The sequence below is a fragment of the Chroicocephalus ridibundus genome, chromosome 1, assembly GCF_963924245.1.
Source record: "Chroicocephalus ridibundus chromosome 1, bChrRid1.1, whole genome shotgun sequence".
NCBI lineage: Eukaryota > Metazoa > Chordata > Aves > Charadriiformes > Laridae > Chroicocephalus > Chroicocephalus ridibundus.
In genome coordinates, this window is record NC_086284.1 from 85,072,297 (window position 1) to 85,099,437 (window position 27,141).

At 39.5% G+C, this 27,141-nt stretch overlaps 1 protein-coding gene across 7 annotated transcripts in view; it reads left to right on the top strand.

Annotated features, from left to right (window-relative positions):
• Nucleotides 1–27,141, top strand: part of GLRA2 (glycine receptor alpha 2) — a 129,531-nt gene that overhangs the window by 16,009 nt on the left and 86,381 nt on the right. For 4 of the 7 annotated variants that reach the window (XM_063342118.1, XM_063342129.1, XM_063342081.1 and 1 more), the window contains exons 3-5: nucleotides 6,193–6,260; nucleotides 13,376–13,599; nucleotides 27,007–27,089. In XM_063342118.1, coding sequence (XP_063198188.1) covers nucleotides 6,193–6,260; nucleotides 13,376–13,599; nucleotides 27,007–27,089 — 375 coding nt within the window. Of the gene's footprint in view, nucleotides 1–6,192; nucleotides 6,261–6,356; nucleotides 6,425–13,375; nucleotides 13,600–27,006; nucleotides 27,090–27,141 lie in introns of all 7 variants that reach the window. The other 3 variants (XM_063342090.1, XM_063342107.1, XM_063342140.1) reach the window with 2 other exon arrangements.

Sequence of the window (27,141 nt, forward strand, 5' to 3'; positions counted from 1 at the left end):
TACAATGACTGTATTTCGGAGGTTCCTGAGATCTCTGCCCTTGTGGTGGTTTTTTTGGGGTTTTTTTTTGAGTTTTGAGGTTTGTTTGTGTGTTTGTTTTTTTGTTTAGTAGGTAGAATTGTCATCAATTAATAATAAAAGTGACATAAGCATAATGATTTCTGTGGTACATTGCATTGTGGTGAATACTTCTAAAGGAGAAGGAATTCTCTGTTTGCTGGACATGATTATATTTAGGGAGTCTGGGTAATGCACTCTGTGGAAATCCCATAGAAAGACAACCTCATAAATGAAAAGCATCACTCCCCAACAAGACAAGAAATGTCACCTTGATTTGTAAGCCTTAGGGTAACTATGTTGTCCTGGTGTCACTAATTTTGCCTCCTGTGACTGATACATTTCCCTGGCTGATAACACTCTAATGAGATGATGATGTTTAAATGGAGGGAAACATTGCTTTTGCCCAAAGGCAGAATGTTAGGGAAAGAAAGAAGGCTTACCTAGGTACTTGCAGTAAAGACTACCTGTGGTCTACCTCCTGCTTTCATACCAGATCCTTACGCAACTTGCTAAATCATGTGAATTTTCTCATCAATGGTTGGACTATGCATTATACAGATCTTTGAAAACAAGCATTCTAGCTGCACTGCTCGTGGAGTAGCTGAAGAATCCCCATGGCTCAGAGGAACTTTTCTAGTGCATCACAGCTGCCTTTCTTCCCCTGGCCGAACATCCATGGTCCCTAGCCACAGGATTGACTGAGCTGCCTTTGATGGCACTTCTCCAGCCCTTACCCTGCATGCCGCACTCTAAGCTGTGAGGAAGCTAGGATGATAAACAACTTCCTCCTGTCTAATGACCATGGCCAGCTGAGGTGTCCCAGCAGTAGCTCAGCCTTGCTGTCTGACTTACAGTGATGTGCCTGCAGGGCCATGAAGAGATGCATTGGTAAGCTCTTGAAGTGGTAATTCAGGCACCTGTAGTATTGCCGCTGCAAAGCAGAGCCCTCCGTAGGGGTTAGCTCTGTTTCAGGTCTCATAAGGACTGTGCTGAACGTCGGAGGCTGTTCAGTTTGCTTGAGGAGAAATGGTTGCTAAAGGCCCAGCTGCCTCCTGAACTGGAAATTAATAAACCATCTCCAACAAGCTCTGCTACCCTCTCCTGCTGTCCTGGGATCTGTGTCACCAGTGCTCAGGTCAGCATGTGGGTCTTTGTCCTGCCCTCACCCTCATTTTCATCCCCTCCCTCGTTTGAGCTGACGTGAAATCCCTGCTCCACAGGCAAAGGGATGCTCCATCCCTGGTGGGATCACTGCCTCCTCACTTTGGTCCTGTTCCTCGATCCCTGCTCTATCCCCACACTTGGGTGGGACTGATTTTAGTTTTTTCAAACAGTCCTGACGCTTATCCTGTTCTCTGTGCTAAGGGGAGAAGGGCATTTCAGCTCACCTTTCTCCCCTGTATACAGAACAAAATAAACCATCCAAGAGGGTGGTAAAAAACTCTTTCCATTGGCACGTGGGCCAAATTCAGGAGGTGGACCAAAAAATACTACATATAGAGAAAGACAGAAGATTCTTCACAGACCTGTCAATTTCTTGCCAATATTTTCACTGTCATTGCCTGACGTGGTTCTGCCTCATAATCTCCCATTTTTCCTTCCCCATCTCCATGCTTTGCCCACAGTTCTCTGTATGTGTGTGTACTGTATTTTAGTTTGCCTTACAAAATCCTTAATAAATACACATATCAAAGAAAATTGTCAAGTGTAGAGGTATTATTTTAAATGTCTTGTATGATTATAATATTCCACTAAGGAAATCTTAGCTCTAAGGCTGAAATGTGAAGAGTAAAAAGCTTCCAGGTGCAGTCTGAAAACCATACACCAAAAAGGCAGAGTTGGTGCGATTACACGTGAGATTACAGATACGATTAGCTGCAGTTAGGATGATCTCCAGGGCAATAGTAAAAGTAAATCTTCCCAAGAACCTACCAAATGAAGGAAGCTTTGGCGCAGTTGATAAGGAAAGGATTCACTCTCTAGCCAAATGGTGGCAAGGTCACAGTCACCTTTGGTACGGGAGCTATGAGGCAATATGCCACAGTAAATTCAGGGGAATATTCTGTATATTCAGATTTCTTGCAGGTAAGGTGAGCAGGAGAGTGCTGAGGACTTTCTGTAACTGCTAAGTGCCCTGAAGTGACAGGAGGTGTATGGCATATTATAACGTCAGGGCTTTTCAAGAAGGCTCTGTATTGGAGAGTCCGCTCGACTGGCAGCAGCAGCAGCAGCAGCACACCCTCTAGGGAAGCAGGGGGATGGGAGCAGAAGTGAACAGAAGTGATATCTTACCTGTTTGTCAGAACACCAGTCATCCACTTTCTGGTGGATTTGAGCATTAGCTACATGTTTTGGGGTTGGGTTTTTTTACCTGTGTCCTTTCAAGAACAAACATTTTCCTTATGACTTGAAAATCACTTTATCTCAAATGTACCTGAAAGGCACCTGGACTGCTACCTTGTTGCATTGGAGATGAGAAAAGAAAAACTAGGGGGAAAAAAGGGTTTAATTATAAAGTATACTTTGCTTAATTTTTTAGAGGTAGTGTCAACTTTTTTTAGATTTTAGGCAGTAAAGTCATATTGAATGTTTCCATTGCCTTTGAAGAGTTTTATATTATGTTCTCAAACATTGGCTACACTTCATAGAAGCTTACTGACTTCATTTTAAATGAACTATTAGATTATAAAAATCTTGTGGGATTGAGTGTGTGAAGCATTTCATTGAAAAAAGTGATGTTGTATGCCCTCTTTAAAGAGCACTTCTTTCTTAAGATGTACAACACCTATACACACCCTCCCCACTGGAATAATATCAACAATAGAAAAAAAAATCAATAAAAAGAGAATAAAAGCATCACAAACTTCAGTGCTCAGTTAGTTATCTTTTTCCTATCTACTTCGTTTAGCTCGTGTTTCCTGTGCATGTTCAGAAACCCCATCAGTAGCAGATTGACTTTAATGGAAAACGAATCTGTTATATGATCAAATGTTAGTTTTTAAGATCATAGAATCATAGAATAGATTCTCTGATAAGTATCTTCTGTTGTCATTTGGTTGCAAATCTTACATCACACTTTTGATGTTTATAAACAATAATAAATTATCAGAAAAAAAATGAATTGGTGATATCTCACCAATAAAGTTTTTTCCAGAAAACTCTGAGGATAAAGAGAATGTCACCTGTTTTGCTGGCAGTATTTAGGTTTACTGAGTTCTTATACTGTTCCACATCTACGAGCAAAAGGCAAGTGAGACGCTATACAACTGAGTAGAGAAATGGAAGAAGGTATTTGCTTTGTCGTAAGATACAGTCCTCTAGCATGTGCCTACTTAGCGTACATCTGAACTGCAGTCCGTGGTGCGGTAGTCTATTTCCTAACATGTTTAAGCATGTTTACTAGGCTCTGCTGGCACTCAGGAACTGAAAGCTGTAGTGGTCACATACGGCAGCTTTTGCAGGACAACCCCATGAGATTAAAGAGAAGTTGACAAAGAGCATGCCAAGGTACTCAATGCCTCCTTCGCCTCAGTCTTTACTGATAAGACTGGTCTTCAGGAATCCCATGGCCATGAGACCTGTAGGAAAGTCCAGATCAACGAAAACTCAGTGGAGAAGAATCAGGCTACAGAGCATTTAGACAAACTGGACACAGACGAGTCCATGGGACCACACAGGAAGAACCCACAAGTGCTGAGGGAGCTGGCTGATGGCATTGTGAGGCCATTCTTAATTATCTTTGAAAAGTCATGACAACTGGAGGAGGTTCCTCATCATGGGAAAAAAAATGTCACTCCTATCACCAAGAAGGACAAGGAGGATGATCCAGGAACTACATGCTGGCCAGTCTTACCTTGAAGACTGGAGCAAACCCTCCTTGAAGTAAATTCCAGGTATGAAGGACAGGAAGATGACTGGGGGTAGTTATCATGAAATTATGAAGGGAAAATCATTCCTGAACACATTAATAGCATTCTACGATGGCTAGACTTGAAGCTTGACTGGCTTCATGGATGAGGGGAGAGCAGTGGATGTTGTTCATCTCAACTTTAGCAACACTTCTGGCACTCTCATAGCATCCTCATAGACAAACTACTAGAACAGACTAGCTAAATGTACAGTAAGATACATGGAAAACTGGATGAATTGCCATGCTCAAAGGGTTGTGATCCGCAGCACAAAGTCACTACTGGTGTACTGCAGGGGTTGATACTGGGCCAACACCATTTAACATGATTAATTATCTGGATGGTGGGACAAAGTGCACCCTCAACAAGTTTGCAGGAGATACAAGATTGGAAGGAATGGTTGATGCTCAGAGGATTGTGCTGCTGTTCAGAGGGACCTGGATAGGTTGCAGAAATGGGCCAACAAGGCCCATTTGCAGCAAAGAAGGTCAATAGCCTCCAGGGTTGCATTAGGCAGAGCATTACCAGCAGGTTGAGAGAAGGGATCCTTCACTCTGCTCAGCACTGTTGAGACACATCTGGAGTGCTGGGTCCAGCTCTGGGTTCCCCACTACAAGAGAGATCTTACTGGTATGGGCCCAGCAAAGGGTGGTAAAGGTGGCTGAAGGACTGGAGGACCTGTCATACAGGAAGAGATTGCTGAGTCTGCTCAGCCTGGGGAAGAGAAGGTTCAGGGGCATCTTATCCAGGTGCATAAATACCTGATGAGGGTAATTAAAGAAGATGAAGACGGATACTTAGTGGTGCCCAGTGACAGGACAAGAGGTAGGGGCCACAAAATGAAACACAGGACATTGCACTTAAATGTAAGATGGACTAGGGGGACTAGGATGATGTTCAGAGGTTCCTTCCATCTGCAATGATTCAGTGATTCTGTTTGTTTAGATGTAGATAGATATGTTGGTCAAGCTGCCTGGCTAGTAGAAATATCAACAAGTAAAAAGGAAAAAAAAAAGGAAATTATAGAGAGAGAACAGCAGACTATTTGACTTGTTTTAGCTTGGTGTTGAAAGTGAAAACGCATTTACCACGTAAAAAGGAAGTGTTTTTTTAAAAACAAATGTTGCAGAAACTGAGTTAAACAACATACAATTTAGCAGCCTCAAAACATACTACTGTTGTGGTTTTTCCAATGTTTGTTTCCTTGAAGGTGCGTGGCCTAGCACTCAGGAAGCTGATAGCGTACTGGGTTTCATTGGGCAAGTTACTTTACCTTTCCATTTTTCAAAAAAGAAAATAATAATGTTTCCATCTTTTGTCAAGCAGTTTCACATCTAAACATGAAACCAAATGTAGGTATATATATTCTGTGCACTGACATTGTTTTTTTAATATAAGGAAAATTATGTGATTAAAAATAATGAGAAAAGAGAGAAGAAAGTACTTGATACTCAATGCTTGTATCAACTTTTGTGTCACTGGATTTCAGGCATTTAGCATTAATCCTTTTTGATTCAGTGGAGAACCCCTGTTTACTTCACCGCGCCTAAAAATCTAGGAGGCTAATAGACAACTAATTAAATATTAAGTCCCCATTCATTCTGCTACACTTCAGTGACTGCTAAATAAAAGGAAAGGAGGTGGGAGGGAAGAGATCACAAATAGCTGCTTAATGAAAGCTGTGTCAAACCAGAACAGATAAATATTCCTAAAATATTTTTTATGGCAAGGCAGACATCTCCAGATCAGGTGCATGAAGAGCTACTCGTCTAAGTCCTTTTTCAGTGGACTGGAGTCAATGTGAAAAATGGCCCTTGCTGGGAATTTCGGTGTCAAGTCATTGCATACAGAGTGGAATAGGTGTGGAGAGATAATCTTTTAATTTCAAGTTTGAGAAAGAAGGGAGAGAGAAGTGGTTGCAATGCTAAAGCGTATTCTGGGCTGGTACTGTGGGTAAAGAAAAAGCTGTTATACTCATGCCCTCACTCAACTCCTCTCATAAATCCTTAAATACAAGGATGTAGTTATATTTATAACAACTTCCAATGAAACTAGGTTAATTAGTGTCGATAATGTTTTCCTTTTGATCGAGATTTACATGATCTGTTTGGGAAAACTCACTTTCTATTTGTTTTCAGCCGCATCTGTACCAGATTGTACGGAGGCTGAGGGATCTGTACTTTTATTTCAATGTATATTGCAACATTTTTATTGCATTCCACAGGTCCTCCAGTAAACGTTACTTGCAATATTTTTATCAACAGTTTTGGATCAGTCACAGAAACCACAATGGTAAGTGCTATGATGCCATTGGCAAGAGAACAACAATACTTAACATATGTCATGAACACAACCTGTCAATTTTTCTATTTATTGTTCAACTTGCAGGTCCTCCTGTAAATGTTACCTGCAACATATTTATCAACAGCTTTGGTTCAATAGCAGAAACTACAATGGTGAGTGGGACTGGTCATTGAAGCCATCTTGTGAAGGAGTGGAATGTGATGTAGAATAGAGATGCTCAGGACGTGGAGACATTTACTAAGTTATTAAGCTACTAAAAACCTACAAGCTGAACTAAAATAAAATAAATATAGAATAACTATATAAAGATGTTATAAATTATTAAACTCAGCTATCAAGTCTAAACGTATGTATGTAGTGGCTGCACCATAGTCTGTAGTGACTGTGATGGCAGCAAATACAAGTGTGTGCAAACCAGCTTGCTCAGGTTTTATTAGCACTGAAGAGGCAGAGGAATGGCTGGAGCTTAGCTGTGGGGCTCCCTGCCAACTACTCCATATTTTGAGTGGGTCTTACACCACATGCCGAATTATCTGCTGCCGCAGACTGTGCTGACAGAGCCATTAGGACAGCCTTGTTTAAATTCTCTGTGAATTGCAGCCACACCAGTAACTGAAGTGAATGCATAACTTGAGTCAAATGACTAAAACACATAGCTATAAGGAGACTTGGGCATTTTGAGGGTTAAATTGGTACTAGGAAGTGATGGGATCCCAGCTGACCAAAATGTGCTGATTGAATGTACAGAACGTTATCAGTCAAAAAAATCAAGACCAAAGTGAAAATTCAGAGTTTTAATTTTGATATATATAAAAATAAATCAATTTTTCATTTCAAGCTGAGATTTTTCTTTTAAAAATTGCCAAAAATTAGGATTAATGAAGTCAAACCAAAAAGATGTAAATGAAAATTTTAGTCCAACTTTTTTTAAATCTAGAAGTGAATTTTCTTTTTTTCAATAATTGCTAAGAAAAATGAAAAATATTTTTTCTGATTGCATTTAAAAAGATGCTGAGGTTTTTAATCTTCTTTTTCAAACAATGAACAAAAGAAATCAGTTATTTATTCAAGCATACACACCCCTGACTACTGGAATTAGTCCAGAGAGAGCCTCTTGATGGCTTTCTAATACTAATGTGATAAACCCATAATAATTATCAGGTGCTCGTACGGAAGAAGTGGGCTAAACCCATTCTAGAAAGGGTCTAGTGACAAATCACAGCTTGATTTGGAACTCTTCAAGCCACCGTTGCCACAAAATAAACTAAAAATGAGTGCTCTCACCTTCATTGAAATTTTGCAAGAGTTATTCTTATTGCCTCAGGACACTATGGACAACTATGGGCACTTTTGAAGCAACTACAATGTAGTTTCACAACTCTGTTTTCCAGGGATTCCTACACAGTGTCCAGGTCTTTCTGTATTTGATGAAGCCAGAGCCAATAAAGGTGCTTAGCATCCTGTAGGACTGAGTTCTTGGTAACTAAAAATGAACTTGTTACCCACAAAAGGACTTAAGGTATACCAAAGAACTACTTTTTTATAAAGTGGGATAGTTGCTGCCTTGCAATCCTTGCATTATGAAGGAAGAGCAGATATTTAGCCCAACTGAATTATTTTATTAAATATTCAAATACTTCATTTAAACTCAATTGTAATTCATGCCATCATTTTAGAAAGTGGGGCCTAAGGCATGTAGGAACACAAATCTGCTCCTAAATATCTTTATTTAAAAACCCACCCTGTTATTTAATGTTTTCTAGATATAAAGGGCGAGTTATTGCTAGGGCAGGTTGGTTTCTTAAATAGTGTGGGAAAGAGTCTTCTATAAGTGACAATCTATAACAAGAAGAGCTATAAAATAAACAGATAAGTTAATGTTTTAGAGTATGCATCTATAACATTTTAAAAACAACTTAAAAGAAAACTAAAATCAAGTTAAAAATGATGGTAAAAACCATATCTTGTTATAATTATCAACAGACTTAATTTTCAGGATTTTGGAAAACTTAATTTGTTTTCCTGTGTCAAAGGGATTCTGAGAAGATAACTATGAATGTAGCCCTTTTTAACCAGTCACGTCTGTTGATCCTAGCATGTAGAGGCATCAGCATAGTGTTAAGTAGCAAAAATCCTGCACGTCACTGGCTTTACAAGATGGCATTCAATGAAAATATTTGCACGACCTAATGCTGATTGCATTAATTAGACTCCTTCATTGCTTTGATTAAATCCCCTCATTGCATTTTACCTTCTATCAAATATGTTAATGTGCACCTTTCCAATGTTCATTAACACATTCTGCTGAAAACAGCTAAACATTCAAGTAGATGAAAACAAGGACTATTGGCTTTCTTATTTTGCTTTGTTCATAATATCTGCCGAAATGGTGGAAAGATTTCTCTTAGATGCAGTTTAATGGTTTGATATTGATTTTCTTAATGCTGTCGCTTCTTTAATGACTAGTGTGACTAGTTTTAGGATGTTTTAAAACTGCTCTGAGAGGCAGACATCAATTACTGTTCCATCTACTTTGCCTTTCTGAAATAGATGTTATCATGTGGTAAAAATGTTGGCATCCCTTGTGATAAATAATGAGGTTTGTTTGACTCCTAGGATTCATTTTCCCCCATAAAATGCTCTTGATGGTTTTGACATAAAACTAAGAGATTCATTTAAAACCCTGGATTGTAAATTCGATAGAGACATTCCTGTCTCAGAGGACAGGAATTCTTAGTGAAACCATTTATATGTACTGAAGGGACATTATCAGAGTATAACTTGATGATCTACAGCAGCTCATTGGAAACTTGGGACACGAATACTTCTTTAGAGAAGCGTTCAGTAGGAGAAATGAACACAGCAAACAAACAGGATTACGGTCCCAGACCTACTAAATTCAGTAAGCCAGGTTCTCAATAACATTAGCAGGAGTAGCTTCTGTTTTCTGATTAGGACAGGCACCAGGACGAAATTCGTCCCTGTGTGAAAGGCCAGCACAACTGTTATGTCTAGTATATTCTTCAAAAAGCTAAAATCTTTCACTAAGAAATAAAACTGGATTTTGTGCTGGTTGTCTCCAAATTGATGAATTCCATAGAGTCTTCATGAGTTTTGTTCCTGAAGATCTAGGGAAACAAAATGCATATGTATTAGTCTTTCTGCACTATAATGCACGTATGGGACAGTATCAAAATTGATATTTTTTTTTTCTCCAAAAGAAATGTTTTTCTTCCATATTATAATGATGTATATTATACCAAAATAAAAATAGCCAAAAAAAAAAGGCCTGTGTCAAGATGGAATTGTTGTCATTGATTCACTTGTCTTTCATTTAAGCCCTAACTTGCAAAGAAAGAGAAAAAGACATTCCTGAGTAACTTCACTGAATAAAGCAGTTATGCCAGTAAGCTCTGTATCTATTTTTGGAAGCATTCACACATGCAGTATTCAGCAGAAAATTCACTGTACAGCATGACTGCAGCTGAGTATCACAGATGAGTAATCTACATCAGGCTGGGCAGAGTCCCAAAGAACTCAGATGTTCAGTGTTGCTAATGACCAGGATTTTTTAGCTATCAGCTACAGGAGAAGCTAAGAGCAGTTTGTACATTGACGAGCTAATTGTTAATTACAGAAATGACTAACTGTGAAGACATTATCATTGTCGTTATGCCCTATAATCAATGACTGACACTATGCAGCAGGTTCTCTGTTGGGGTAAATGCATCAAACTCCAGTTGTGTTTTGAATACTTATGTTAGTAGAAAAATTTGCCATTCCTTTTAAAATTTTAAGAGACAGAAAGCTTGGCTGTGGCTGGCTGCATGATATTATCTTCCCACTAGAAAAAACATAATTACAAATCAGCTTGTTAGATCCTGATTAATTCACATGTATAGTTTTAACTGCATCAGAGTCTCCCACTAAAGCCACTGGGGACACCTTGCATGCTTAGGTACATAGGTAATCAAGTGTTTTTCCGTCATATGGCCTTGAAATAGGTCATTAAACCACGACTTTTCAGGTAACATTCCTATTTAGGATTTAGACAGGGAGAGCAGTCTCTTTGGCCAGCCTTTCCTATGCATGGAAGGCCAGCTCAGTCTGCTGTTTGCCTCAGACACCCGACTCAACACCTGGGTGATCAATGCTGTTGGAGGGGAAGAGGAGGGGGAGGCTAAGGTCTAAGATGAGTGTCAGTTCCGAGACCGAAAGTAGCACTGAAGAGGGAGCGGGTCTCCCCTGTACCCCCCTGCCACAGCAGGGCCTGAGACAAAAGGGACCCAGAGCTTTGCTGGGGCCCTGGGCAGTGAATCTGGTGGCCACGGATTTGCTGAAAGACCATTTCTATCTAGATTCCTACAACACAAACTAAGTACATCTGTGGATTGAGTCCTAAATCGTCAGATAAATCTACTAAAACTAATCAGATAAATATTCCTTTAGTATCTTAGTACTACTCTGATCTTATGGCTTGAGAACAGAGGAAATCTGTTTATCTGAGTTGCCTTGAGCTATCGCTGGCATCGGTGTTGCAACTGAGATTAAATCTTCAGGTCTGCGCTCCTCGTTCAGAGCTGTGGTGCTGTCAGAAAGAATTTGTGGAGCAGGTGTACTCGTGGTCGTGTAGGAGTGCATTACTACAGTCCACCCACTTCTACCCTCAGGAACTCGCAAAATACACAGTGTAGCCTGCTCCATGTTGTGATACCATTCTCAGGAGAATTTTTTCTTCAGAAGATAGTTACAATATTAACACAGGAAAAATAAATTCAAAATTTCTGCATGTGATTAGCTCTGACTGTGTAAACACACATCCCTTTCAACTGCTTATACCTCAATCATAGGATAAAAAAGTAATGACGGTTTTGTGATGTACATGTTACATTTCCATTTTTATTTCTTGTTAAAATATATATATGTATTTATATATACATCTGCAAAACCTATCAGACATAAACAAAGATTTCAGTGCTATTTTGCTTTTAACAATAAAGCTTGCAGAGAGAAAGCATTTCTAAGTTTATTAGTGTGATGGCTCTAATATATTTAGGAAGGTACATACTAAAAAAGATAATGTAACCCTATTGGCATTACTTACGCTTTTGGTATAATATATATCATCATATGCAAGCTCTTCTATGAATAAAGATTTGTCAGACTGCTTTTTGTTATCTAAATCACCAACTACTGAAGTTCATGAAAGTACATTTATTTTTAGATGTTTCTAAACAATTTACTGTTTTGACTTATTTATGATTTCTGCGTCATGGGGAGAAAAATCCCTCTGCTTTCTATAGACTTCATTACATATTTTATTTCAAAGAAAAATTAAAGGCAGTCGCACAACTAGTTGTAGCAATTTTATTCTACCAGCGGCTGCCAATGACAGCTCCTGCCTTCTCTTCTGCAGAATGAAAAGCAAGTGCTTTCCTGGATTTATAAATAAAACTGTCCCATATAGACTTATAAGACACTCAGTTTCTAAGACCAAGAAAGAAGGGAAAGTTTAGGGTTAGGTTAGGAAATGCTTAGGGTTAGTGGATCCTCACAAGATGTGACATAATTTTATAAGCTCAGAACTGCAAGTAGCTATTTGATCTTTAACCGTATGAAACAAGACCATCATAAAAAAGTACAGTGGCTTATGAAAAGCAGATACAGGCTTTTGTAAGTATCTTTAATTATTGTGCTACTCTTGAGACCTCTCTCAGGTCTGTTTTGCTCTGATTAGTAGACATTCCTTTTTTGACTCACATCTACTCAACAGCAACGTGAAAATGATAAAGAAAGGAAGAAAAATCTTGTTCCTGGTGAGACTGTAAAGCATCATCCCATTGGGTTCAAAAACTACGTCAGTTCGGATGTCAGAAATAATATTCTGTCAGGGTGGGAAATGATGAAGCTTGGAGTGGCTCGTTCACAGAGCCTGCATATTGCTTTCTGCAGCCCTAATTAGAGTGAGAATATTTATTTATATTTCAAGGATGCTAAGTTCTTTAGACTACGCAGTTCAGTGGCCTAACTAAACCCAGGTCAGCTCATACATTTTCCAAGTCAAAAACACCGTGCTGACATTTTAATGTATTGCAGCTGCCATACAGCAAATCCTGCATGTCAGGGATTTGTACAGTTGGCAGAATTATTTGGTAACATATTCCTTCAGATAATATAATCAATATGAATATTATTAAATACTTCCTTTTAGACGAAGAGTAGATTTATTTCTAAGAGAGCGTTCACAAGGAGGTTTAATGTAATTTCAGGTAAATATGCTATAATAGCAGGGGAAGCCGGGGGAGATGAAGCTCTTATTTGCTGACTTCAGAAATTCAGGATAAGGAGAATAAGCAATAGCATCTTTCCATTCCCTCCGGAGCATTTAGACCCTAAAAGCTCTTTTCACACTCCCCTTTAATAGCCAGTTCTTGACACAGCATTAATGTTGGTTCTAAACGAACCTCTAAGTAATTGCTGCCTTTCCCAGTTGTGACTAGCAGACCACTGAGCAGGAGAATGCAATTAGAAGAATTTTAATGGGATGCAGAGAGGGAGGAATGAATGAAGGAACATACAGAGAAAAGCATATGGTAGATAGAAAAAGGATACAAACAGTAAATAAGAAGTGCTGGTTTAATTTCTTCTATACAAATCTGGCTTCACTGGAATTAGCAACTATTCATGAGTACATTAGAAATAATTGATTTACATATTGGAAGCAATTTATTTAAATTAGCAGTTTTATAGAATCTTTGTTGAAATTGTGTATATCTAGCTGCAATGCTTTTTGACTTCCTAAGTACATCTGCGTTAATCTGTAGCATTTGAAAGAGGGTTATATTTAGCATTGGAGGTTGCAGTTAATATTTTTTCATCACTGGAGTAATTTTGATTTGGAAAATGTACCAGTCGTGTTTGTTTAGTTCAATACATCATTCAGACTGCTTTATTTTCAAATGACAACTCTTCTGGTCAAAGGATAATATAAATATTTGGTGTAACACTGGTACTGCAGTAAGTCTAAGAGCATAAAGAAAGCTAAAGTAGGCTTCCAGATTTGGTAAGTGGCTTAGTAACCTTTTTACATGGCATTTCTGTAGGACTACAGAGTGAACATTTTTTTGAGACAGCAGTGGAACGACTCACGTCTGGCTTACAGCGAATATCCTGATGATTCCCTGGATTTGGATCCCTCTATGTTGGACTCTATTTGGAAGCCGGATTTATTCTTTGCCAATGAGAAGGGAGCAAACTTCCATGATGTCACGACAGACAACAAGTTGCTGAGGATTTCTAAAACTGGAAAAGTGTTGTACAGTATCAGGTAAAGCAGTTAACTTTTTTTTTTTTTCCTCTTCATCCCCTTCTTTCCCCTCACTCCCTCTTTCTCTGGATGTAACTACGCTTACAGAACATAATGTACATATTTAATTTTTTGTTGTCCCATGTGTACAACTGAAATGAGACTTAATCACAGCAGGGTAGAAGGAAAATTTGCCTATGTTCCTCTGCTAAGCTTTTACTTTTCACAAAATAGTCTATAAGTGGCACAGCAGTACTTCTTAGTCTTGTTGGAAACTTGAGCCTGTCTGAAACTTTAATGGCACGCCTCAATAATTCCCATTAGCGTTAGCTCAAATCGCCTCTCTTACAAAGAGAGGAAATCAACTCTTCAGTAGTTTGTGGGTTGCAGTTTAAAAGTGAAGAACAGTATTTTAAATGACTGTTCAACACCTGAAGTAAAAACATGCTTGAAATGCAATAAACTTGACATGCAAGTCACTGGGTAATCGGATGTATCTATTCACATTTAAAAATAACTGGAATTACGGAAAGTGTTTTTTAATATTAAGTGCACTGAAGTGTGTGTCATGTGAATGGGTTTGGGCTGAATTAATAAATACCGACAAAACATGATTTGACATGACCTGATGGAATGGGACATATGCATAGAATCAGAATTGCATTGCACAGGCATAAACACCAGCAAATAGTCTGCAGTATTTATTTGACATTCAGCTTACTGTGCACTATTAATTGCTTAATATAGGTAGTCAAAGATGCAAAACACTGTAATATTGCTCTTACAATCGTTTTTAAAAAAGTAATTAATATGTTTTATTTGTGTTCGGGACAGCCTCTCAGCTTTTGCTTTTCTCACATTCTGGAAAGTAAACATGATAGTATTTGTTTAACGGGATTTTTAGTGAATTTACTCATCGGTAAGGAATATTAGTTTAGAAGGCAGTTGTTTCTGGCTGGGCATTCTGTTTGTGCCCTGCATTTTCATTAAGGAATTATTATTGATCCATGTTCAGGACATCTGTGTTCTTTAGGATGCTAAATAAATGACTAATAACATGGCTTTCCTGCATTTATTTAATTCTAGTGGAAATTCCTTGATAAAACCCCAGTAATATATGGATGGATTAAGCAGCACGGAACACAAATGTTTATTGAGCAAGGTTTCAAACCGGCATACCTGAACAGTTACAGAAAAATAATAGAATACAAAGAAGAAACTAGCACTAGCAGAGTGATAAATATGCTGTCACAAATATTTCTTCTTTCACCCTGGGAAAGGAATGAATGCATCTGTTTGTTTGAATGACATCAGACACCATCTTATTGGAGGCAACAGTACAGTTGGGTGCTGTTCTGAATGCAGATGGATAATTTTCCTGACATTCGTCCATGCGGGAAAAGTAATATTTTGAGCTGTCATATCACATTTGTAAAATTCCCACACCTAAATGCAAATTAATCTGAAGCAGAGGAAGCGGTATTCCAACAGAGTACTAAGCAAACTCATTGTTTCTTATTTGTATCACAAAGCAGAGATAGAGGCTTGGCATCTCTAACATGGCGTATAATTTTGAATAGTACTTTACAGAGAAGAAAACTTCCCAGAGTACAGAAACTTTAAGTCAGAAGTAATTAGAAAAACTTGTCTTTATTCTCTAGATACTGGGCTAGATGCATCTGTGTGTTGCTAGTCACTTTTAATTGTGCTATGTGGAAACAAACAAGAATATTTTAGTAATTGGTGTCAGTACATTGAGAGTGTTATAATGCTGCCTTTTTCACCCCTGCACCAACAGCACTTCCCCTGACATGATATTTAACATTTAGCATTTAGTGTGCTGTAAATGTTTAAAGCACTCCACAAAGATGTCCGAGAAGCAGTGGTGTAGGATGTTTTGTCATATTTCCAAATTTAATAAAATCAAGGTCAAGGTAATCTCACATAAACAGCTCTCTGCATAAAATGAGTTTAGAACAGCTCCCAGTACTTAATGGGTAAGAAGCAAGGTGTGTGTGTTATACGACAGTAGTATTCCTCTTCCCTATATACTGCTCTGAAAACATGGAAATATGCTCCGCAGGAGGCACAACTGGCTTATGCTGTTAAATGCTCTCAGAGGCCAATCCTGCCCTTTCAGAAAAGAATTTGGAAGGTCACCCGGAACCAGATCTTACAGTCCATATTTTACTAAAACAAGACACTTGGTGTAGGGTATGAGTGCTCAGATAAGTCACAGAGGGTCAGTGAGGGTCTGCCCCATATGGTACCTCCACTGCAGTGCTTGGCGCTGGGAATTGTGTCCCCCCACCATGGTAAGCATGAGGCTTTTCGTCCTTCTCACAGTGAGGGATAAGCCATCCTGCATTTACTGGTGGTGGTAGGCATGACGTAGATTTCCATCATAGTTTACCTTACAACAATTAGTTACGACACTCATGCTTGCAGACTCCTAGATCTATATTTAATTCTCTGTGAGTTGTTACAGAAAATGAAGCCAGGGTTGTTGATGGTTGAAGTAACCACCTATGAACCATATAAGTTTAGGAGTCCAAACCTATTTTTAGATATTTGCTGCGTGCTCAAATGACTACCTTTGTTTTGATCTCAGATAGCATGCAATATATACTATATAGAGCCTGAGGCTCTATATCTGGATAACTGGTCTAAACCTTTGGGTACTGCAGAGAGAACTAGAAACTTGTGGAGGTAACCCAGCAGTAATCAGTACCGCGAATATATGCTATTGCCAGTAGGGATGTAACAACAGCTCTTAGAGGTGCATGTATTTTGGGATTTCAGCAGTTACAGCAAAGTTATATTCAGCAAACAACCACACTTTAGTCAAGATCAGTCCCAGTTGCACTCTTTGAGCTGCAAAACAGCTAAATAGCTATAACTTTTATTTTAAAGCCCTCTGCAGAGAGCAGTCAACAAGAAGGGTTTGTTATAGCGGCATTCAATAAAATTAGCTTAAGTTGTGTGTATTTTTTATGCTGAAAAAGTAATGAAAGTTAAAAACAGAACCCACATAGTGTCACACCCCAGATGCCTGTGACTCACCCACTCCCGGCCCTTGAATGATCTCTGCATGGACTGGATTTTGTAGGGGGCTATGGACTTGGAAAGAGTGGCAGCACTGTGTGATGATACTGAGAATCCTGTTCCTGGCAGTCACATTCTTTATGACACCTGGATTTTGCATTATATACACCGCTGCACTGATTTTATGTTCCGGGGTCAAGGATCGTATCTTCTCTGGCCCATTGTGGACACCTGGGACACCATGAAAACGTCAAATAACCTCGCAGGAGGCTTCACATTCTCTCCAAGCCACTCATTTGTGCTACCTGATTCCCACAAACTCATTTCAGGCTGCCAGCCAGCTCGGAATATTAGGATCTGCCAAAAGGCTTATTTTAGCAAAGTAATAGAAAGTGGAATAGTTTTATTTAAGGTTTGGAGTTTTTTTCTGTATTAATCGCCTCCTTCTCCTTTTAATATTTTCACTGCATCTCAGCCACATGAGTTTGTTGCAGGAGGTGATATAACTCAACTGTAATATTGATACATGGCATTGAACCTAGAATATATCAGCCAGGAAGCTAAAGGGCCTGTAACTCCTTTCTTTTACCTGCTGCTCCAGAAAACACTCCCAACCATCTGATAACGTTGTAGAGCTGTGCTCTGAAACGTAGTGCCAGGGCATTTAGCCAGAAAGAGTTACAAAGCAGGTTACTTCATATTTTTAAAATGTGCAAATATTTTAGAAGGCATTGCATAATTTGACAAGAGAGCCACTTGGAATTCTAGGGAGGAGATTTGTGCAAATTCACAAATTACATTTCTCCCCCCATTTTTGTTATTCCTGTTCAAAGTGCAATGAAATATCAAGGAAGAACTTCCTCAAGCCTTTCAAAATATTTGTGTTTCTGTCTTTGTTTATCTTCGCAGTGCAAGAAATGTTACAGTTATGTAGGCAATTAGTTCTTCGTGGTTTCGATGCTTGACCTAGATTTAATTGTTCAACATGGTTACGGACGAAGTCTGCTCAAGAGCAGTACCGTGCTGTTAGGCCACCACAAAAACGAGACAATTCAAGCTATTGGAGTTCTCTCTCTTTGTGCAGCTGTTCTGGAAGTGATTACTATCCCCTCCGCTCGGCAACAAGTAGCTGACAGGATGAGCTGGCACATCCAAAAGCCCTCGCCTGCTTATGCAACCAAAGAGGAGTATCTGTGAAAACAGCACATTTATTTGCAATGCTATCTCCCGTGCCAGCTGCACTACTCGGGAGTTTCCAAACTCAACTCTTCCTAGCATGGCAATACTGCCAAGTGACAGAGCAGGGAGCTGATTTCCCCCTACACCCCCAGCGCTCCACACACCATTCTGGGTTATATTCCAAGTTAGGATTACCCTGTCCCTCATGTAAATAATCAGAAGTAATCTATAGCACTTTTATAATTCAGCTTTATGAGTGAATTTTTTTCAGTCTCCTCTGTACCTGTCTTCTTTGCTCTATGGGAAGGAAATAGAAAGCAGATTAAGGAAACGCATAGGTAACACCGGTAGTCCCTCTGCAATTAACTATTCATAGGGAAAAAAGCCCTCTATTCTTCAGATGTTAGACCTTTAGCATGGCTGCTATGGAATATGTTGCCTTGTTATAGTAAAATCAGGCATGGTTTTTCTAAAACAGTTTTGGGGTACAGACGTTATCAGCTATACGATGACGAAGCTTCATTTGCACCTCATAACACCGTTGTGTGTAAATCATCCATGGCACAGCACAGTCTAGCCTAGCAGAGTGGTAGAAAATGTTATGTTCTACAGCTCTCTGTGGGCTTTAATTTGATGACTTCAATTTTATTTTACAATCTAATGTTGGGATTTAAGAGGATTTGGACTTTACTAGCAGCATTGTCTTTCCACGTGACAGATTAGTAGAGGGGGAGCAGAGAGCGCTTTATGATTGACGTGGCTGTTTACTATGTAGGAACCCCTCTCTCTGACCTCACACAGTCATATTTATTACCTCAGCTCCTATCAGAGTAATACCAATACTGACAAGGTGGGGATTTTCCCTTGGAAGTTAATCTCAATCAGCACAGGAACATTTTCATAGAAAATTATTTAGTTCTCCCCTTAACAAAACTGCACACTGTCCCATGCTCACTGCCCTGACTTTCCAAAAGCATAAAACTTCTTCATACACCTTAAAACAACTTTTTCACATAAAAAACACCCAAACCAAAACAAAAAAAACCAACAAACCAAACCACTGAAGAATAATCAATGAAGAAATGCTAACTAAAATAGAGCACATATCTAAAGAAGTTTTGGGTTTGACAGTTATTATATATTATAGGCAGAAGTCTTACAGACATTATATAAATAGTGCTAGAATCTCTGCACTTTATTAAACTGCACAATGTCGCTGGGACACAGTGACTTCCCAAATTGTGGCTGCATGCTATGTGAATACAGCGAATTTGACAAATTCGTCTTCCCATGGGCACGATTACAATAGTAACAATGGTTTCAGAGGCTAAAAAATTGCAGCCTTTTGTGGGACAAGCTGCTGTTCTCATTATGGCTGAACCCAGCGTCCTTGAGTCCCGCTTTTCTCCTGTGCTTTTTTTTCTCTTCCTGCCCTTACTCCTACCTCTCCTTCTACCCCCAACACCCGTCATTTTGGGGTCTTTTAATTAAATGGCCAAAGACTCTTCTCATCCTTTGGGACGGTTTACTAACACTCTGTTAACCGTGCCCTCCCATCACGCACTCTTGTCTTTCTCATTCCCTCCCAATCTACAAATCCAGACTGAGGATTTAGCCGTGGGTTTCCAATACCCTTATTTTTCTGTTGTATCTAAAGTACTTGTTTTGCATAACAAATAATAAAAGCTACTAAATAAATAATAAAGCCTAATGCGGGTACTTTGTTATGCAACTAGCACAGCTATTGTCAAAACCCTATTGATCATCCTGCTTAAGGAAAGAATAATTTACATTTTAATGACACAAAATTAGTTGCTTTTTCACTTCATAAAGCATTTAAAGCAAAGTAGGGATATGGACATTATACCTGAACGTGTACTGCCTCACTTCTTCCTCTAATGCCGTGCACGTCTCCAGCTGGCACACAAGAGCACTGGAGGTGATGTAAATACAAATGCAACAGAAGAGCTGCTTAGACTGAAGGACAATGCTGCCAGGAGAACAAATGGCTCTGAACTAGTTATAAGTAAGCTTAAAGTGGAAGTTATAAAGTTTCCAGCCATCTACACGTTGAATTCCTAGAACAATATTCCAACAGAAATGGGGAGGAGAATGGAACTAGATATCACTAAATGAACCTTGGTCGGTTTTGAAAGGGATTAATGATGTGACTATGTGTGACAGCAGATGAACAGATTTGATGGCCCAAGATGTCACTTCCATAGCCCTATATTCCTGTGTCTCAAATAAAATGGAAGACTTTGTTCTAAGTAAAAAAGTAGGAAGTGCTGCTGGAGACCAATTTGTACACATAAAGTTCTTCTTGGCTGACGGGATCAAAAAATATTGGCAGGTGGTTATTTCTATGCCAATGGGATAGCTGCATAGCCAGGACACGTCTGTGTACCTGCTCTCCTTTTAGGTGATGGCAATGCCTGTCCTTGATTACTGGTGATCAATCACTCCATTTACCCATTGAACTTGCACTGGAGAAGTTAAAGGTTAGGTATAAAATGATGCAGGTGTAAGAGTCCTTTCTAAATGGTGCAAAAAAGCACAGTCTCCTGGAACATGCTCCCAGGGATGAAGGTCATTTGCCAATTGCATTTCAATATATGGCTTAGAGATGTCATCATGCCAGGAGGAAAGCAACACCATACTAAACACACACTGCAGGAAAATTAAGATAGAAAATGACAGAGGAGAAAGGAGAGATGAAATATTGTTCTTCATGGAAATGAAACAGGTGCTTACAGAATTTAACTGTTACATGAAATCATACTTGAATTTAATTTCATAGATTTGCTTGAGCAATAATTGGAAGATCATTTGCTGGCAGCTCATGTGCTGGCATTGTGTATCTACAGACAATGATTGCATTACAATGAGAAGTGGGATGCCTGTAATGAGAAATCCACCACCCCGCTCCGTGCCAGCTCCTGTGTTGTTAAGCAGTACATGAAGCAAAGCAAAGCACTGGAGGGAGCGAGAACACGCTCCAAAACAGCAGTATGTGAAACTCCAGTCTACATCTCCTATTTTGCCATGGCAGGGAAGGCTCCACGTCTCCTCTAAGCTCAACTTCAGCCCATTCCTGTCTGACAGAAATGAAGCTGCAGAACATGACAAATATTAGAGAGGAATTCCAGGACTCCTCAAAAATAAGGGGAAAAGCAGACAGTTTGACTATTCCATTTAACAGGACAAAGCCTGTAGGCTGTAAAAATTAGCAGAACTGACGTTCAAAATGATGAGTCAAGTCCCTGAAAAAATAATGAGGGACTACAAAATGAAAAGCCCTTTAAAAGGAAAATGTCACTGGGAATTTTTTTTTCTTTTTGGCCTTCTGATACATGAACAGTGTGTGTGCCCTTGTTTCAGGCACAGACCACGTAAGAGAGGGGGCTGGGAGGAATATAATGAGATTTTAGATTCTCCTCCCTGTTTCAGTGCCACTAGCCTGAACGGCATTTGCTCCTGTGTCATGAGACGCTGTCATGGTTGCTGTGCAACTCCATCTCCCCTGCCAGTTTAATGGGGAACTTTGTCTGCTTGTGCTTAGATAATATTTTAATGTTATTTCAGCATCTGTAAGGACAAGGAATTTAACCTTCCAAAGAAAAATGTATGGCTAAAAATATTTTTAACTTTATTGTTAGCTTGGGGCTTTAAGAAAAATACCAGAAATCTTGCGATTTATAATAGCAGCTTTAGAGTTGTCAATACTGAAAAAAAATAATCCCATTTGTCTCACTAATCCCAACGCTGTGGGCTTTGCACAGGTGTAAGACTTTTCATAAAAGTGACGCATAGCCAATGTTAGCAGTGACCATGCACGTGCTACTTGTGTTCTGGTATTTGCAGTGTAAAATCCTAAAGTGTGAAGTCTCCTGTTCCAACAGCTGAGCTGCAGATGGGTGTAGGTTGAAAGAATGAAGGGATAAGAATAGAAGGAAAATGTTATTTTTGATACCGTGCCCACTCACGGTGAGGCATTTGTTACTATTCATGCTTATGAAGAGATAATAATGGTTTTTTTTGGAGACTTGGAAGGGACTTGTACCTGTAATTCTAGGACTATTTAAATTAAATACTTTGATACTTACTAAGACTCACTCTAGATATTTCTCACTAGAAAAAACTATATGAGGAAGCCGTTGTTATGTAGCCTACTCAGAAACTGCCCCACTTGCAGTACAATTAATGAAAATTATATTCCCCTTGTCGTCAGATACCTTGTATTGTGATCCACCGGGCCCTTCTCTTGTGGGATCTGTGTCTTCCTTCGGGGCAAGAGTTATCACTGAGATGAAGGGAAGTTTTGAGTGAGTCACAACACAGCAGGCTGAGGCGTGATAGCTGCTTGTAAAGAAGTGGGTTAGAATACAGTTTAATGGTTGCTGCAGATTAGGCAATACATCAAACCCCAGTTAAAATTAAATATTCTCTTAAATTTATATAAAAAATTCTTGTATTATGTAATGTGTAAGCCCAGTTCCCTAAGGGTTTAATACAATACTAGTGGTTCTTTATTTCAGTTTTGTGTTGCAGATCATTCACAGGCAGTCTGTAGATGTAGTGTGCTGAAATGTTTTTGTAGCATTTGTGAGATTATCAGAGAAGTGGGATGATGGTGATGAGCATCAGCATTCAAAACCCCTAAGAGAAAGGATGAGATTGGAGATCATCTTGAGAATAATCTGTTTACAAACATTTATTGGCTTTTTTTTTTGGTTTGCATTAAAGGATGTTATCCTTCATTGATGGTGCTACTTTGGGGATTAGGTGTCAAAGAGCGGACAGACCTCAAGGTTTAATACACCGAAGAGAGGTGAGGGTGGGATTTGGCAGGGATTGGGCAACAGAAAAGGGATGCGGAAAGGGTACGAGGACAGAACTAGCATGCAGAGGAAAAAGGCTGGGCCCTGGGTCACGTAGGTGTCTCTGGGAGAGATGTAGGACAGACGGGCAGACATCAGAGGAGGTGTGGAAAGCATGTTCAGGGCCAGAGAAAGGGCACGACAAGGGCAGGAATGGGTGAAGGATGAAGAGGAAGCACAGTGTCTCAGCCCCGCTGCTGCGCTCAGAACTTGATTGCACTGTGCCTAAATACCTCTGAGCTCCCTCAGCTGCACATGCGTGTCACCCCCCTCCTCCGGCTTTTCCTCCAAGGATGACGGCTGGCGGCAGCAGCTACATTTAGGGCAGCAGTCGTGCCTGTGCTGAGCTGGCTGCTGGCCCATCTGAAGGAACATCTGCTCCCATCTGGAGAAAACACTGACGTTGCAAAACAACGTGTTCAGGTGTTAAAGATCACCAGCATGAGGGGTTTCTGACTAATAGCATGTTGTCAGGATATTTATTTTTTCCCACGGGTTGCCTTATTCTGGCTTCTGTGAGGAAGGAGGCCACAGCCTGCAGGACTTCTGCCTTCCTGCCTGCAGAAGTGTGCGATACAGACCTCTCCGTGATGCTGTAAGGGGGTTTCTGGGGTGAACAGAAATGAAAGACGTTGAGCTGGGGTGGGAAGAGAGACAGGCCCGCAGCCCAAGTCTGAGTGATTTCTCAGGACATTCTGGTGAAACCAGGGGATGAAAGGGGGCGGGGGGGTGTTGAATGAGATGCTGAATGAAGAGATACTGGCAGTGCCCACTGCACTTTGGAGGCATTTAAAGAATCAGCACGTGTCACTCAGAAGGACTGAGCAGGACACTAGGAGTCTATCGGGAATCCTGAGGAAGAGGGTCCAATGCTGCCCTGGAGTACTTGGATTACAGTCCTGCCTCTACCACAGCATTGCTCAGTAATATTATTGATTTATTTTTTATTATTTTTGTCACAGCTCTGACTAATTGTTCATTCTTGGTTTTCTGGCTCTGATTCTGCATTTTGTTCAGTTCATACTCGATTTGCATTTTTCCGGGGTTCGATTCTTCCTTGACTGCGGGATGGGTGAGGGAGGGGGGAAAGAAAGAAGAGAGCAACTTTGCCTCTCCTCCGGGGCAGCTCCCTGGCCCTGTCATTGCGCTCATTTCTGCTCACCTGGAAAATATTACGTGCCCAACCCCAGAGCTCCCCCTGAGTGAGCTGTGCGACCTGAGCCTGGCTAACAGGGAGTAAAGGGTGCTCAGGTAACTGAACACACAATCGAGTCCTTGGTCAGCTTCTTCTCCTTTTAGCTTTACAGATTGTTCATAAAACTGTTCCCATCAGTGTTTTATGGTGCTACGTCTCTGAATCTGTTGTTTATGCATCTCAAATGCCTTTGTGGCTGGGTGCCTGAAAAAGAAAATAATTGTTCCATAGCAGTTTCTTCTGTTTTATTAACAAATAAATGTAGTCCCCAGTTAAACTTCCACTTTGCACCAAATCTCCAGGGGCCATTCTTGAATTTGCTAAGTGTGAGACATTCATTTTTCTGAAACATTTTCTGTCAATGACACTGTTATTATAGGCAACCTGGGTAGCTATATCTGCCTAGCACTTTCTGTTTCTGATCCTATTTCCTTATTAATGTAAATATACAAATAGTAACATGGCACCTGGCATTAGAAACACTTGCAGGATCATATTTTTACTGAAAAAGAGTTAACAGCTATAAATTGACCCACCACCATGGACTTCACTGGAGCTACTTCAGACTCCAGTAGCTGAACATTTAGCATGTAGTAATCTTGTTAAAAATCAATGGATCTGAGGCTAATACCAGGCAGTAAGTGTTGGGTTCAACACTTGCATTATTCCTAATAAAAGGGATCACAGAGGCAAAGATGTTAACTATGAATGGCTATTCTGCTGAGATGAACAAGAAGTAGAGTTAAAGCTATAAGGGCATGATCTCTCAAGCTAGCCTCATCAATATGGTGAATAGAATTTTTTTTCCATTTGTCAGGGTGAGCAGAGGATAATTTAGTCTTCCTGAAAGACACCATCGGTTAGGAAGAGAAAGAAGAAACGTCAACCTTTGTGTGAACCAACATAATAAACATTTTCTCAGCTCACCTGCAGAAAAAAAATATTGATATATCTACCTAGCATCAATGGAGACAGATCAGTTTATCCCTGGGAGTCTTGAAGTCTGCAACTGGATGTATTCTCTTTCTCATGAGTTTGACACTAGACTAATAAAAAACACCCACCTGCCCATGTATGTAGTCAAACCCTCAGATCATTTGAGGGTTTTGGGGACTAGAAAGGGATGAAGAGGGGAAGGAAGCATAGTCAGCATGCAAGCAACACAGTAAGATCTGAGGGGTGCATAGACCATACCTACTTCAATGAATACGAAGAAATAATGTATTTAGAAAGGCTGCATTTGTGTATAGGCATGTTTGAAATGAACTTAAAACATCTAAGCCATATTTAGAAGATGACAGAAAAGAAGGAGGAGAGTTTGATATATCAAAATTTCTGAAAAGAAGGCAGAAGCAGTCTTTTGCTAATACTGGAGATTAGCAATTTAAATAGCTCAATCTTTAATCCAGGAAATTACCCAGTAAAAATGTGACTAGTTAACATTTGCAGGGCACTTAAAATATTTAAATGAATAAAGGGCAGATTTTCAATGACATTTATATGCCTACCAGATATACTTTTTTTTCTAGATGACTAATTTTTATATTTTTTTAATGCTGATGTTATTTGCTCCCAAAGGTTAAATGAGAGTTTATTTACTATGGTGGTGTTGAGAGGACTACTGGGAGCTTTTCTTCATCTCAGTGCACTTCACTGCCACAGACAACTGATCTCTAATTTCCTGATACGATCATCTTGTACACTGAAGCCTGTGTCAAGAGGAAAATAATGTGACTTTTTCTATATGGCCCACAAGTAGGCAAAAGCAGAGATGTTGAATGTGATTTTTGATCAGGCTGAGACCATTATGATCTCAGTTACCTAAATATCGTCTTCTTGTCATAGTGATTTTGTGGCAGGACAGTAGGACTCAAAGGCCCAATCAGGCCATCCCCAAATATTCACATCATGAAGAAATAGACTGAAAGAGCTTGAATCATCTCTATGTGGTGAGAAGCAAGAAATCACCATGGGAGACAGAGCTCAGTGAAGTATTTGTCCATACAAATCACATTTGTCTGTGGGAAAACATACTTTCAAGATTAGCAGCTGGCCCATGGCTTCACTGGCAAAATTAAAAAAATTATTCTCATTGTACTGTGTTGTTGTTTCAGTGTACCTTCAAATCAGACAATCTAGTTCTCGTCCTTGATGGTAAATGGGGGCATATGTTTGTCTTTATATTCTTTCTTTGTGTCAAAGTGCTTTTTGTGCTGAAGGTAATCTGAAATAAAAATGTACTCTTTTTATAAGACTTAACCCAAAATCTTAACAATTCTTCTGTTTTTCAAAGCAGCCTGTTGTTTGTAATTATGTCATCCTAGCATCTTGGTTTGCTAAAAATGTTTTTTTCTCCTTGCATAAGCAAGAAAAGAAATAAAGCAGAGAAGTCTTGAAACAGATTTCAATCAAATGTGAAAAAGTAAGCTGGACTAAAAAAAAAAAAAAGAAAGAAACATTAAGAATATTCCCACCCACGTAAAATTATGTTTTATCTGGGACAATAACAACTGAAAAATTAAAAGAGAAATTTAGTTTGTATGATAATGTTCCTTTAGGCTTACTTTCTACTGTCTGCACTCTTTATCTTTTAATGCTATGTGATTCTAGCTTTTACTGTATGGTGGGTTTTTTCTTTCTTTTAATGGCTAAGCAGTAAGAATGAAGGGTTGGAAATGGGCCTCATACACAACAAAAGCACTCTCTGTTGAAAAAAAACCCACCCTGTGATTTTTGTTTCCTTCCTTTGCTTTTCCAAAACAAAACCTAAAAATGTGTGTCCCATGATCAGTCATTTCAGCTTCTGCATTATTTGGGTTTGGTTTAATACATAAAACATTCACTGGTACATTAGTGGAGAGCATTTCTTGCTGTCTTGATGTTGTCTTCTCTGTCCCTGCTCTGCTCAGCCAACATAGCCAGAGAGTGCCTGGTTTGCTTACACGCTCTGTCTTCACAGCTCTTACGTCCTTAAAAGCTCAGAGGGGAGAAAGAATCCAACCCCTGCCTGAGGTGTTAAGATTTGGTCTTGATCCTTTAAACTCTAAATATGGGGCTTTGAATAAAACCTGTCAATTTCTAACAATAGCTTCTTTTCTTCTTTTTTTTTTTCTCCCCCTCCAATTTTAGGCTTACTTTAACCTTATCCTGTCCCATGGACTTGAAGAATTTTCCTATGGATGTACAGACGTGTACAATGCAGCTAGAGAGCTGTGAGTGTCCAATTGCTTTATCTAGCGAAGAACAAGATTTTACCATGACATT